Source organism: Jatropha curcas, chromosome 8 (assembly GCF_041381405.1).
Source record: "Jatropha curcas cultivar XTBG-Jc1 chromosome 8, XTBG_Jcur_1.0, whole genome shotgun sequence".
NCBI lineage: Eukaryota > Viridiplantae > Streptophyta > Magnoliopsida > Malpighiales > Euphorbiaceae > Jatropha > Jatropha curcas.
This window is the reverse complement of record NC_143158.1, coordinates 25,270,467-25,285,459: the sequence shown is the minus strand read 5'-3', so window position 1 is coordinate 25,285,459 and position 14,993 is coordinate 25,270,467. Positions and strand designations below refer to the sequence as shown.

Here is a 14,993-nt window from a genome sequence, read left to right as displayed (position 1 = left end):
TTTTCACCCATGGGAATTGCTATTGCTTTACATTTTTTTTTTTTTAGCCTTCTAAAGCTAATATATCCAGTTGTTTCAGCGAGTAGTTTTGAACATCTGGCTGTGGATTTTACGTTGGAAATTTGCAATTCAGTAAGAATATAATGCCAATTGGTTCGGCAGGATGGTTACTTTTTTAGTCATGTTACATTTACGCATTGGATTGCCTGTGAATGTTCCGGCTCGGGTTGGTTTTGATCAGAAACCAATTCTGACGGACCACTGAATGAATTATGGGCCGGTTTTATCTGGGTTGGATCAGTTCGTGAGCTACAATTTTTCATCTTAGGTTTTTAGGTCTCCATGAATCAATGGCCCTTGATGGATAATCTAGGATTTGATATATTGAAGTGCATTTTTCCATTTAGTTTTACTCGTGAATGTTCGCAAAAGAATGTTATACTCGATGTTGATGGAAAAATGAATTAGTTAACTGTAAATTATCCCAGAACAAATTATTTTCCACAAAATGAAAGTGAGAAGGAAACTTTCATGTGGGCTGTATAAAAAATATTTAAAAACTGCAACTGAATTCACTTGTTCTCTAAATCTTGAGTGTCAGATATGCTGAATCTTTACAAATCGTTTTTTGATTATATTAAATTCTTTTATGCTTCTAATATTTTCCTGGTCCTTGAATTTTCTTAGAATTCCTCAATAAAAGTAATTTCACAAAACAAATTATTTTAGTCATAACTTAAGCCCTAGTATTGAATAGAACCTCTGGCTTGGAAAAACTCGTTTTTGGGTGTAAAATATTGGTTTCCACATTTAAGCAAAACCAGGGGCAATCTGTTGCCTGTATATGAAAAGATAGCTAAATCCATGTGCCAGTGCTAGTGCTAGTCAATTCTCATTTGAAAGGAGTACACATATTATATATGTTATCATTATAAAAATAAGTAATCATTCCAACAGATATCATTACTTATTTAATCCATGGCCACAAGCAAATCCACTTAGGTGAAAACCCAACCACCACCCACCATTTTATTTGCAGCACAAAAGAGGAAATCACAGACAGACATAAAGAAGAAGGCCAAACTTAACTCCCCTTAGAGTTGAGGTTTTTGAATGATGAAGGACATGCACTGACACTGCTTCTTGTTGTCAAATGCCAAGCAGCGTATATAAGCATTTGGGTATGCTTTTTTGCATTCATGCATTTCATTTAGAACCTGAGCAGAGTCATTGCAACCAAACATTGGGAGCTTCCACAATGTCCAATATCTCCCATCATAGTATCCTGGCATTCTGCTATTCTCTCTACGCACGTGCCCAACCTAACATTTCAAAAAGGATAAAGAAATAAAAAAATTGTGGCAAAATGAACTTTACAATCGATCTTGTGGCGTCGTCAACTTCTCTTTTCACACCTCATCACGCTAGAAACAATAAATTTTTAAGATTTTTGACTTTTACATGCAAAATATTAATATTCGTATGTGGTTAATATAGCTTTTGAAATAATAATTTTCATATTTTCTACAATCCAATAAGTATTTAATCTATTTAAAATTTTATAAGTTGAAGTGTTCAATCAGTCAAAATGAAAATTAAAGATATCACAAGATTTTTCCGTAAAAAATATATGGTTGAATTTATGTATTGAGCCAATATTATAGAGATAAATACTGCCTATGCAACTACTGTTTGCTCTTTTGGATTTTAACTAAATAATGGGAACTGGGCTGTAATAGTATTCTAAATAACCAATCAATCAATTTGGAAATGGTGAAATGTTGAATCAAGAGTTGAAAAACAGATACGCATAAGAATAGAAAAGACTATTAGCAATCTTTAGCAACTTTTCTAAATGGAAATGAAACCCATTTTGATACAAGAAACAGCAATTTATCTTACCTCATCAAATTCAAGGCAAGGGATCCATCCCATTTTTATCATGTAATCGATATTCTTGGCAATCGAGTCATCGGAGAGTGGAGGAAGGTAAGAAAGTGTCTCAAACTTCTTGTTATTGATTGGATTCCATGTCTATTTCATCAACCACAGAAACAAAGATTATTAGCAGCAATACATAATATATTTAATAGTTAGATTTAGAAAAATGTATATATAAGAATTTTTTAAGTAATTATCGAACTTTTCATGATCACATTACCTTCATGCAATGAATTCTGGAACCGTTAGAGACAGTTTTGCTGTTCCATGAAATAGAATCCTTAGCAGGGAACAGCTGTTTTGCTGAGTTGGCTTTTAGGCCTTGATATCCAGATCCAGCAACCGCAGATGTAAGGATTCCGGCACTGGCAGACATTTTCTTGAAGCTCTGTTGAGATTGATAACTGAAAACAGAGAAAAGCAAAATCAAGAAAGGTAGAAGTGTAGAAGGACAAGAGTAGTCAGTTTATATTTTTCTTGAAAAGAAAAGATGATAAAAACGGTTCAAGAAAAGGACAAAATGTGTTGGAATGGTCTTTGAGACGTGGATACGTAGGTTTGTTAGAGAAGTGTCACGGTGGCTACAAGATGGGGAGGTTTTCATTAAGCTTTGGTTTCATCACCATTTCTTAGTTTATTTGGAACCGGTGGAAAGTTAAGGGACCCACTAGCCAATTGTGCCACTTGAAGTTCTGTGTTCTGTAAACCCAGTTTAAGACAACAGATTAACAGTCCAAATCCAATAGGACAGATCAAAAACTTTTTTTACTATACAATGGGACAAACATGCACATTAGAGTATTAATCCCTAACTAATGTACAAGTGGAAGAGTATTTAATAGGGAAAGAGTGAAAATGGGTCTTTCAACAGCTTTCTTGCATATCAGTTCCCTAGTATTGGATAATATTGAGCAATAAACAAGTAGCGGCTCACTCAACCATCCCATGGGCAGTAATATGTGGCCACCTACGAATCAAAATCAATCTTTATAATTTAATTAAACATATCAGAGGTCTTAAACTCTATTTAGTGCAATAAGAGTAAAATCCTAAAGGAAGCTTGGTAATCGACTTATTACCTCATTTCTCCTATCCCAACCTATAGGAAGCTTCGAGCATTGAGCTTTCGAGTGTGGAACTGGCTCTGATGCTAGCTTTCAAGTGCCTTGAGAAAACATCCCTCTAAAAGGTAGCCATTAAGGTGAGAGCTGAAGAACTCATCCACCTACTTCAAGTTCCCCATATAACTTGTGTCACATTAGGACCATAAGAAATCACAATGCCATAAGGGCAAGGCCCACAACCCCAATATCCATTCTTGAGCTCCCATGAGCCCCAACAGAGCTACGAGAAAACTAGTGCGCTTTTTACACTTTCAATCAAATACGAATGAGATACAACTGAAATGGTGTCCTAGAAAACACCAGCCGCTATATTAAGCATCTGTTGTCACTACATAAATTGTTTTGCACTATTGAAATGCACTTGCTTTTCCAATTAAACATCAATGCCAACTACTTTAGTTTTGCATGTGAAGATACAACCTCTTATGCGTCATCAACTGTAGAACAATATTCAAATTGCTCATGGAGTTGATTCAAAGATTTATGAATGCTACTAAAAGAATAGGTCTTATCATCAACAAAAAATTTATGAACAATCCCATCAAGCTCAATGGAACTCCAGGCAGAAACTGTAGCCATTCCTCTCTCTTTCATTATTTTCCTTAAACTAATCACCTCATCCCAGTTTCCTTTTGTGGCATACATATTTGCCAGAAGGACATACCTTCCACTATGCTGAGGCTCTAATTGGATAAGATGCTTCCCTACCTTCTCCGCCATTTCAACATGGCCATGTATCAAACACCCATTAAGCAAAGAACTCCATATAGCTCCATCAGGCTTCATTGGCATAAGTTTTATCAATATCATGGCTTCTTTAATCAGCTCAGCTCGAGCTAAAAGATCAACCATGCACCCATAATGCTCAATCAAAGGAGCAATGCCATAAACTTTACCCATACGCCCAAATAACCGAAAAGCTTCACTTACCAGAATTTTGTGATTACAAGCAGTAAGAACGCCAATAAAAGTTACAGCATTTGGTGTAAGTCCTTTCTTCTCCATCTCTTCAAAAAGTTTAATACCTCTTTCATTCTCTCCATTGATTGCCAACCCTAAAATCATAGCACTCCAAGTTGTTACATCTTTAAATGGCATTTTGCTAAATACTTCAACTGCATTTTTTATTTGTCCACATTTTGCATAAAAATCAATCAATGCAGTGCTTAATTCAATCTCATAATCAAAACCATTCATTTCTACACAAGAATGAATCCATTTCCCATCTTCAAATGCACCTGTAGCTGCACAAGCATTAAGAACACTAACCAAAAGAGACCCACTAAATCTTACAGCACAACAATTCTTCAATTCTTGAAACAATCTAATTGCCTCATTGAAGTAACCATTCCAAACATACCCAGACACCATTGCACTTACAGAAACTTCATTTCTCGTAGGCATTTCATCAAATAATTTACGTGCTTCGTTAACCATTCCATTACTACAATACCCACTTATAAGACTAGTCCAGCAAACAATATTTATACGAACATTTTCATCAAAAACCTGACGAGCAAGTTCCATTGCTCCAAACTTTGAATATGCATTAATAACAGAACTAATTACATAAAGATCAAATTTGTGCCCAAATTTCACTGCTTGACCATAAACTTGATTAAGTGAAGACAAACAAACACAGCATTTAACCAAAGTGGTAAATGTATGGGAATTCGGTTCGATCCCTTTACTACGCATATAAGCAAAAAGAGAGAGACCCATTTGAGGTTGTGTGTTTTGAGAGAAACCCATTATAAGAGAATTGAATTCGAAGGCATTTGGTATTGGAATTTGATTGAAAATGGCTCGCGCATAATTTATGTCTCCAGATTGTGATTTTGCACAAAAAGCCAAGACTTTGCTGGTTATAAAAGTGAAACGAGCTAAGCCGTTGGTGATTATGTGCGCATGGATTTGCTTTAGCTCTGTCATGGTTTTGCATTTCTTCAGAAGAGCAAGAATTGGAGAATTTGATATTGACAAGAGAATTTTTGGCATAGCCAAAGCACCTTAGAGGCTGCAAAGAGAGAACCAAATATGTAAACTTTTAAAAATGGGAAATAAAAGAGACAAATTTCAATTTGTAAGTAAAGTAGTAGAAGAGGTTAAATTATAATAACCTAATATATTTCTAAAGTGAAATGAAAGTTGTATCAATTATTATCTATAAATCTTTATCTAAGAATTATTTAGTATTTATAAATTCTATATTTTTTAATTGAACTTAAAAACATGTCTAAAATATAATATATAAAAATCCATTTAAATCGTATTAAATTTGATAAAATTGAAAAAATACTAACTTCACTAATCTATTGACCCTTCCAGTTTTCAAAACATCGATAAAAGTATTATTTAGCGAATACTTGTACCAGAGATTTTTGTTCTGCTATGGCCAGTTCTTTTTCTTTCTTAGTTTCTTTGCCCTCAAAAATGTTGATTTGAAAATAAATATGCTAAATTAACACCCTACTTTGTTGCCAACTATATTAAAACCACTTCTGTAGCGGTAGATGGTTAATTAGTTGTGATATATTCAAGCATTTTTCCTTTTACTCTAAAAGTTCTAAGACATCTAAAGATAACTCATTTTCTGCAGATTGAGTCCTCTTAGGGATGACCATTGTTGGATCTCAAACTAGAACTGAATTGAAATTGAATCAGTCAAAACCAAAACCGGTTTCAATTCGAGTCAGTCTTTCTATCCGCCGGTCTTTCACTTGTGTTTGATGGCATCTGTAATAGAAAGAGACTCCTAGACATTAGCTTTCCAGCAATCCATGCTTGCTGTCTCCGCCCATGTGCGGCTCGCGTTTAACCTTCCTTGAGAGAGGAACGTTAGCTGGGTGATTCCATTCCATAATCCATAAGCAGATGCACCTTCTTATCTTTGTAGGAAATCAAAATGTTATCAAGCTAAACTATAATAAATGACTCAAGAGAAGATTTTCATTTCTTAGCTGTAATTAGAAAATGGAAGTAGGGTGTACACTAAGTCATAACCTAGGTATAAATGTATATATAATCTGTTTAAATCCCTTCACCCAATATTTGGAAAAAAAAAAAAAATGAAAGTATGGTGGATATTCACTAAAATTTTTACACTCACACTCATCTCAAACTCATTTAAAATTTTAATATCCGTACCCATTATACGCTGGTTTAACTAATACCGAAAACCATTTTAAATGGGTTGGACGGATAGGTTACCTTCAATGACATACTTTATTTATATGTATACCTCACAAAGTCCATTATATATAAAATAAAACTAGTGAACATCATAAAAAATCAAAACTAAATTTCAAATTCATGTAATTAAGAAAATATAAAAATAAATTAAGTCATCTTAATAACATCCACATATGAATTAAAAATTCTTTATAGTAATATTCATTCATAAATTAAAAATTTAATTATAATATCATTAATATATAAAGTAAATATTCATCATAAAATAACACCATCGTAAAATATCCATTCATAAATTAAAATTTTGGTTACACATACACACATAAATAATATTATCAAAATTTTACTTGATCTATTTAGGTTATAAATACAAAAATCACATTCTCAACAAGATAGATTAGTCGGAAGCAAATTGATGAACAAGTCACTCTCCCCAATCAACATTTTTGGTAAGTTCTAAAAATTTTCACCTATTTCAAATATGAACCGAGTCAACAATTGAGTCCCCGAGACTCAAAAAAAAAAAAAAAAAAAAAAAAAAAACCTGTTAACTCAATTAAGTTGGTATTCACCATTCCAGCAAACAATGGCTTTCACATTTCCTGGCTTGTCAATAGTTACAAATAATTTGAATATCCGCTCAAATAAATGAATATTGGAAATGAAACGATATTTGAATTTGAATTAGCGTCAATCTTCATAATGTTTTACTTGGAACAGAATTCAAATTCACCTTCATTTCAAAAGCACATCTATTTGAAAGGATTCTGAAGGATTCATAACTAGTAAAGCAAATGAATTCCTAATTATTCCAAAAATGGAAATGAATGCAAGGAGCACTATATATAAAAGAAAATGAATTCTTACATTCTTACACCAGAAGAATGGCAAATGTTGATGATAAATATAAATATAGTAGTCTGAATGAAGAATGTTAATGGGGTCTAAAGAATTAATGATACAAAAACCGGCAGGTTCTGGTTTGTGCACCAATCTATGTTACCTAGTTCCAGGTATATAATGAGGCTGTCAATGCCAAAGCTTCATACAGAACCCAGCAGGCACAACAGATGATCTCCTGCTCGAAACACATTCCGAGAAGGTGTCCACAAGCTGCTCTGCAAGAGACGCTGGATCTTGAATAAAGGTATCCACAAATGCCTTCACAACCCTTATCTCTTGTGGGGTTGCTCTTAAGCTGTACCAAGTCAAGAATTTCTGCCTGAAATTCTTCTCAATATGTCCTTCACATTCTAACCATCTGATAACCTTCACATAGTACTCAAAATCCCTGTCTGAATGACCATTTGCTGTACACTCATCATCTTGCCTTTCCGCACTTCTCTTTTTTGATGTGCTGGCATCCTGGGGCTCCTCTCCTTTACTGGTTCCATTTGACAGATCCTTGTTGCTGGATTTCAACCTTGGATGTCTTCCTTGGATGTCCTTAATCATTTCCAACTTGCATGGTGTAATAGGCAAGCTAGCTTCTGAGTTACCTACATAGGGCACACATTCCAAGCCAGTATGAGCAGGAATATCAGACCCGTCATCAGTGCTTATTTCATCAACTATTTGGCCCTCGGATAAAAGCTTGTTCTGAAGCTTTTGGACATTGGAACTTGGCATGGAGTTGACAACCTGCATTGCATGTTCCTCGTCTAACAAGGGAACTGCATCTTTTTGGGTTCCCCCACTCGTGCTACCACAGATTATAGCACCAGTTGACACATTGGCAGCAGCAATTTTACCATTGTCCTTACAGTAGCTAAGATAATTGTCTACTCGGTTAAAGATCTGGTCACCACATTGAGCATTATGATTAGTTTCATCTTCCACAGAAGATGGATTAGAAAGACTGCTGCAATTGGTTGCTGGGCTTTGACTTCTTTCAACAACAGAGCAATTTGGGACTTCATCCTGAGTACAGCACTGAACTTCCAACATGCTCATTTCTCTTCTTACATCATCAAAGGAAACAACTTTGAAATTGTATTCTGTAGCAGAAGATAGACCTGCAACAAGAAACCTCGTGTTCGGCACAAACAGTGTGCATGTTGGTTCTGTCGGATAAACAGGATCCCGAGCTTTACGATGCCACAGGTTATATCCAACAATAGAACCAGGTGGTGAATCTCCAGAACCCAAAACAACAACAAGTGAAGTTGCATATACTTCTTCAAATCTGATTATAATTGAAGCAGTTGCATTTAAATCTGCAAACATTATGCATAAGAGTAGCATAGACATTAATAACTAGGTGAAGGACCACACGTTACACGGATTGTTTTGTTTCTGTACATTGTAGATTGTAGTTTATAATTTATAAACTGTATTTAGTATATATCATTTGATAGTCTACAAAGTATCCTGTATATCTGGAGTTGTAGTTTTGTCCCAATGAATGAGTATTGATCTTCTTGATTGCACATTCCAAGTTCTTCTTTTGATAGGGATATTTGTTGATGGAGTCATTGCCTTGAAATCTCTCTACAATTTCTAAGTCTTTCAAAATGGTTCAGTTTTTCTAATAGTTTGAGAATTTTGATTCCCCAGGATTCATATATGGTTAGAACGATTAGGTGGTAGAGTGCATTAGTTATTTGTCTTCCACAGTATTTGTTTGTCGTTTTTTTTGGTGGTGTATTTTGTATTTGGAAGTCTGAATTCTTCTATAGTTTCTTTATTTTATAGCCCTTTTTTCTTTGTATCAGAGGGTTCCTAATACTGTGTTTATAAGTGTGAAATCTTCTGTTTTTTTGGGTTCTCAAGTTCTTTTTTATTCATTTTTTATTTATCGCTTTTGTCTATTGAGTTCTCGAGTTTGTTATCATAATTGATTCTTAGTAAGTATTGTAATTTGAACAAAATAATTAATCCTACTATTGTATATGCTTCCAACGAAATCTAAAAAGTTTTTCGTAACCATTAAACAAAAAGTTAATAAAAATCAAGAGAGAAACGTTTTGTATCTCTTGATTTTCATTTTTACATATAACTCTTAGTTTGCTTAAAAAGTTTAACTGTAACTATTAAAGAAAAAATTATTTGTACTAAAAGTTATCTATAACTATTAAACAAACAAAAAGTATATCTTGATTTATTTTTTTTAAATATCTCTTTGTTTGTTAAAAAATGTTCCCCTTCTTCAACTTTTTTGCTTCAGCTTTATATAAATATATAGATAGATTTCCTTAAAGAATAAATGCTCAATTTGACCCCTGAAATTTTATTGGATGTCGAATTTGGCTCAAAATTAACATTTGCACCAATTTAGAACATAAATTTTGAGTTTATAATCAATTTACTTTTCTACTTTTAAAATAATAAAAAAATTTAAAAATTTAAACAATTAAAAAAAAAAAAACTAAAAAAGTGAATAGTTGTTCTCCATCTTCTATGATAGGAATGTGTTTTTTTTTTCTTTTTTGATTTTTAGTTTTTGAAATTTTTTTATGTTATTATTTTAAAAATATTTTAAAAACTAGAAAACCATATATTGTTGAAAATGGGACAGATTAATCCTAAACTCAAAAGCTTAAGTCCTCAGTTAATCTACAAAATTTAATTATAAGCTGAAATGGACATGTAAAAATTCAAAGGCCAAACTGAACAATTATCCTTTTCTCAAGTTTAATGCCTTGGGAAATACAAAACATGAAAACAATATTTCCACGAGCAACAACCTATTGACTTTCTCAATGTTTCACTACATACGTGATTAAAAAGAAAATTGCAATGACATCTAATTGCAGCTATTAACATATGAGATTTAGACGAACATTTGTTTTTTAGTTAAGTTGGCTGTAACCAGGTTTGAACTTGTAAACCTCACAACCCAAGAAATGATTCCAGTCCCACTAAACCAAAAGCTCATTTTAAACTTACAGCATGTATCATTTATTCTGTTTAGTATCAATAGTCACGAGATTTAGTGGAACCACAAAATAAAAAGATTACCTCTTATCTTTGTATCAGGGAATGGATGCACAATTGTCTTTGAAAGCATTTTGTCCAATGACTCTAAAGCAAAAGCGCACAATTTTTGAACCTCAGGTCCTGAAGAAAGTCTGTTGACAATACCCCTACCCATCTTTACAGGTAGGCCGGTTAAGGGACCTACTTCAGCTTCAAGCTTCTTCACAGCTTCATCTACAATCTCATGAAGTTTTTGATACTTTCCATTACTGTTAAGAAGTTTTTGGCTTAAGGAAACACGATAGCATAGGATGTCTACCCGCCTCGTGTCTTTCGCTATCAATAGTTGTTTTCTCCAGCATCTGAGTAACAATTAAGATACATATGAAATTGGTTAAAATTTGCTGTGTTTTTAAAGCATGTACAACATTTTATGCAACAAACATGCAAAAACAGAGCAATTTATGATGATGTTACGTGCTTACTTCCCAGAATTTCATTCTGAAAGGCACCTGACAAGGCAGCTGTATTAGACACGTAAGAAAAAGTTTTAGCGACATTAAAGTTGAATGATATAACACATGAAAGCTTTTCCCCAAGAAGCTGCAAAGACAGGCAAAGAGATACTGCAACTTCCGATGGTAACAGTGATGACAACAATCACAGGCATCAAATATGTAAGAGCCATATTATTAATCTTAGCAACTCGACATAGTCAAAGATACATAACAGAAATCTGTATGAATAGCCTCATTTTTTTCTGCATTTTATCATGATCAAAGCTGTAAAGCAACAGTTTACACCACATGTGAAAACAACATGAAGACCGAGTTCTTTTCAATTTGGATGGTTCCACTGTACACAACTTTTACCTTACTTACAATTAGGAGGGACATATATCTGCCATTTTCTGATTCAAGAAAAGCAATTCAGTATAAACACAGTTACATAGTTAACAAGTTAACGCCATATAGGACAAAAATAATTTAAACTTCCAATGGACATGATGTCCCAATGATGGGACTGAAATTCCCTCCATTCAAATAAAATATTTTTGCTTACTCATGTTTGTGAAAGCAACAAACAATTGATAGTTTATTACCACTTAGAAAACCAAATTCGGAAATTCTACATGATAGCATCATATCAACTAAATGTGCAAAAGCCCACACTCACATCAACCATGCAGACTTGTGAAGGCCTCTATCAAGCATAACAAGAATTTACACCTCATTCATTGTAAAGCAACGCGTTGCACTCTCCAAATAAACTAGGAACACACAAGTTTTTGCAACCGCCTTCCTAAAATTATTTCTCGACTCTAGTGACATGAAAACGACACTATATTATAGATGACAATTAAATGAACTGTGTTCTTGTACCCTATTCTGTATAACCATGGAGAGAAATGATAAACAAGATGGATACAAAAATAAGAAAAATGTGTAACTTGAAGTAGGAAAGCTAAGAGGAAAATTAAATGCCAAAATAATGTCGCAGGACAGCTGTAACAATTATGTGAACTTCTAGGGGAAATTTTCAACAAGTGTTAAGATGTTTGTTGGTTTTTAGTATTATAAGATGTTTTTTATCAGAACCAAATGAAAAGCAGGAAATGAAGATATGGGACTGTTTTTAATAGGTTTTCTATCCAATATGGATAATTCCTTCAAGGGTTTATGGATATGAACAATATATCAAAACTTAATAAGGTAACAAAGAAATCTTTACAAAAAAACAAACTAGCCTGGACTTCTCCCCAAGCAAACCGCTTCTCTCGTTAAGCACAACAAATTAACCATGTGATCCAAGGTTGCCAAAACTCTCAATTTTCATCTTGAATCAAATAGGGAGTTATATATATATATATATAGAAACTTAAATAAGGTAATAAAGAAGCCTTTACAAAAGAACAAGAAGAATAGAAATAACACGCACAGATACTCACCCAAGTAAATCATTCACTTTCCAACAAGCCACACAAAGAAAACTCCCATCATGCCCGTCTTTTCTAATGCCAGAGCTTTCATGTTTTAAGGCACAGTCAAGATGACATGACATGCCACATGCAATACCCTGAAATGGAGGTTCTGAGCTGCAAGTTAACCACAGGCTGGGATCCTTGTTGTCATCATACTTATAACAGATGCAACATGAACACCTCTTGCAAAAAACATCATCTTGTTTTAAGGTTGCTCTGCAAGCTGAGTTTTTACAGAATACAGTATTACCTAAATCATTGCCTCCATTGTTAGTTGCATTGTAGTTAACTGAAACAGCTAACCGAGATGGGTTATCAGTTTTCCTCTGCCTTTTGGAAGATCTCTGAACCAGTGAAGGAGATGATTCTGTCTCCACATCTGTTGTGGCCTCACACTCCCCTGATTTCTTCTCAGATACAATTTTAAGAAGGTGCTCTATGATTTTCAATTTTGTCAATCCTGTGTACTTCCTTTCTTTTCCCATCTCCACACATAGGATCTGCAAAATTTCCTGGCGGCTCCATGACTGTAGCATTTCAGAGGCACCTGCACACTTTGATAATTGATAGACTAATTCTCTCTTTTCATCCATGCTTAGTTTACTACATTTTGATGGATCAAGTGCACTTCCTGTGTACAACAAAAATGAAAATACCTCACTTCTATACTTTATTTAACAGAAGAGTCAACGAACCAAAAACTTATTAACCAAATCTCATGTCTATATATATATATATATATATATATATATATATATTGGTTTGAAAACAATAGGAGCATAACAAACAATTAAAGCAAATAGTATCAGATAAAACTTCCTTTGCACAACATCCATCACAAGTCCAAAAGTACACATGTAAAATGTCAATTTCTTCTCCCCATTAGGATGTCTTGACCAGGAATTTTGACATACAAACAGTGAAATTTAAAAAAACAAGAAATCTGTTAACTGTCACCATAGCCAACCAGTTAAGAGACTCTCTGGCATTTCTTGGACTATTTCTTTTCATTTCCCAAAATATTATTAAGTGATCAATATTCAAAACATGTGAACAAATGGTTGACTTTAATTAATAAAGACATTTCAACCATACCAATAATACAAACTTTTAACCAATAATACAGGTTCAGCACACATCAACGTGTTAACCATTTATAATCAACCAAAAATAATAATAATAATAATAATGCTTGATTTCGACTTTGAAATGCCTCTGCTTCTAAACTTTCACAGAGACCACCAACCAGTTTGACACCAGAAAGATAATTATGTACAATTAACCTGCTCACTGCTTCGTCAATACATACAAAATTCTAGATAATCAATGAAAATATAATATGTAAAAAAGAGTTTACCAACTTCAAAACTCAACCGCCAGAATATTTTTTATATAAATATTAGTGTAGCGTGCTGAATATTAAAAGGAATTGATTACCGCAAATTCAACAACTATCACCGATAAACATCTAAAAATCAGTCATTTTTTATGCCTAAAAAAACCCAGAAAATCTAATCAAAACATAAATCATTAAGATCAGAAATACAATTTCTACTAAACGAATGAGTATGGAAAATATAAATCCATCAAAGGATAAATTCAATGGCTGACATGCAAATCGCTAATAAATCCAAAGAAAAAACTAAAAGCCATAACAATTGTATCCTACAAATTAATCAAAAATAATAAAAAACATGAAAAGGAATTAAATTTACCCCCAAAAGATAAATCCATATTTAGAATTACGGGATAATCATAACCCGCCAAGCACACCACATTACATCAAAATTCCAACCTGCAAAAGGAGAGAAATTCCAGAATTCCTAAGCCAAAACCAACAGAAATAGTGAAAAAAGAAAAAAGTAAGAAAAACCCAAATGAAGAAAGAAATAGAGCGTGAAACTGAAAGGAAAAGGAACAAGAGATACCCCAAAAAGGGAGGTTGAAATTCTACCACAACAAGCGAATCCATGACTTATGAGAGGTTCTCTCTTATTCCTCTGCTTCTTATTGTTTTCTTTATAGACATATCAATACAGATAGATAAATAAATAGGTATATTTATCTCTCTCGAGCGCAATTTGGTTTTATGCGAGTCTATGGGTCCTCCCCTTTTGTTTTCAGGACCCGAAGCTATAGTGAAAAGAGATTCGAGGAGGACTTGTTGCTGAGATAGAAAGAGAGAGAGAGAGAGGTAAAAAGTACTAAAATAAATAGTTCTCCGCGAAGAAGAAATGCAAAGCGGCTGCATGCCATTTTCTTTTTTCTACCCTCTTACTCAACGTTACTTTTATTTTATTTATTTATTTAATTTTGAAATACTATTTTATTTATTTATTTTTTGAAATACTATTTTATTTATTTATTTGACCACTGTTATTATTGTTTGTTTTTCTTGTTTTTATTTATTTATTGTATGGTTACAAAATTTCTGTTTTTTATTCATTATGAGGTTTAAGGGATAGCCTCCGCTATGACTCAAAGAAAATCAGCGCAGTTTATGCATACGTGGCTCTCATAAATTTTTATAGTTTTTTCTCTCACCTCCAATTACATTTCTTGAATTTCAAAAATTATATTTAAATATTTATTTGGTAGTTATTTTTAAAGTGGATCGCACAATTATTTAGCTGGTTTGTCATTTCATTTAAATGTTTTATACGCAATGACAGTTTAATTGTGTAATAATTTTATAAAAAAAAAAGTCAAAATACATTCGTCAGGAAAACAAAACCTCAAGGTAAATTAAAAATAATGAATTTGAAAAAAAAATAAATACATAATTTATCCAAATAGGAACAAATATAAAATTATTTAAAAATGCACTAAAAATTGAA

The 14,993-nt window shown here is 33.2% G+C and overlaps 3 protein-coding genes across 4 annotated transcripts; all 3 read right to left on the bottom strand.

The window, feature by feature from the left end:
• Positions 1-889: 889 nt before the first annotated feature.
• Positions 890-3,161, bottom strand: LOC105635578 (ribulose bisphosphate carboxylase small subunit, chloroplastic). The gene is made up of 4 exons (XM_020679913.3): positions 3,021-3,161; positions 2,162-2,345; positions 1,903-2,034; positions 890-1,322 (listed from the first exon to the last, which is right to left on the bottom strand). The coding sequence occupies exons 1-4, from the start codon at positions 3,023-3,025 to the stop codon at positions 1,095-1,097; spliced, it is 549 nt and encodes a 182-aa protein (XP_020535572.2). The 5' UTR covers positions 3,026-3,161; the 3' UTR covers positions 890-1,094.
• Positions 3,162-3,286: 125 nt separating this feature from the next.
• On the bottom strand, positions 3,287-5,184 carry LOC105635577 (pentatricopeptide repeat-containing protein At5g66520). The gene has a single exon (XM_037640534.2). It carries the CDS (start codon positions 5,061-5,063, stop codon positions 3,489-3,491), a length of 1,575 nt encoding a protein of 524 aa, XP_037496462.1. The 5' UTR covers positions 5,064-5,184; the 3' UTR covers positions 3,287-3,488.
• Positions 5,185-7,075: 1,891 nt separating this feature from the next.
• LOC105635575 (VIN3-like protein 2) lies at positions 7,076-14,322 on the bottom strand. Of its 2 annotated transcripts, none has more exons than XM_012218649.4 (5): positions 14,085-14,322; positions 13,872-13,951; positions 12,124-12,787; positions 10,218-10,537; positions 7,076-8,473 (listed from the first exon to the last, which is right to left on the bottom strand). In XM_012218649.4, the coding sequence occupies exons 2-5, from the start codon at positions 13,888-13,890 to the stop codon at positions 7,287-7,289; spliced, it is 2,190 nt and encodes a 729-aa protein (XP_012074039.1). In that variant the 5' UTR covers positions 13,891-13,951; positions 14,085-14,322; the 3' UTR covers positions 7,076-7,286. The 2 variants fall into 2 exon arrangements, with proteins under 2 accessions (XP_012074039.1, XP_012074041.1); XM_012218651.4 differs by having other exon boundaries at positions 14,111-14,322.
• Between the last annotated feature and the right edge of the window lie 671 nt (positions 14,323-14,993).

Bases quoted from the DNA above. Each gene is read 5' to 3' on its own strand.
- LOC105635577 (XM_037640534.2), bottom strand. From the start codon at position 5,063: ATGCCAAAAATTCTCTTGTCAATATCAAATTCTCCAATTCTTGCTCTT.
- LOC105635578 (XM_020679913.3), bottom strand. The intron at 2,035-2,161 runs GTAATGTGATCA...TTGATGAAATAG, and splicing joins CCAGAATTCATTGCATGAAG to ACATGGAATCCAATCAATAA. The intron at 1,323-1,902 runs GTAAGATAAATT...TTGAAATGTTAG, and splicing joins CTTGCCTTGAATTTGATGAG to GTTGGGCACGTGCGTAGAGA.
- LOC105635575 (XM_012218649.4), bottom strand. The intron at 10,538-12,123 runs GTGAGTATCTGT...ATTGTTACTCAG, and splicing joins AAAGTGAATGATTTACTTGG to ATGCTGGAGAAAACAACTAT. The intron at 8,474-10,217 runs GTAATCTTTTTA...TAATGTTTGCAG, and splicing joins CCCTGATACAAAGATAAGAG to ATTTAAATGCAACTGCTTCA.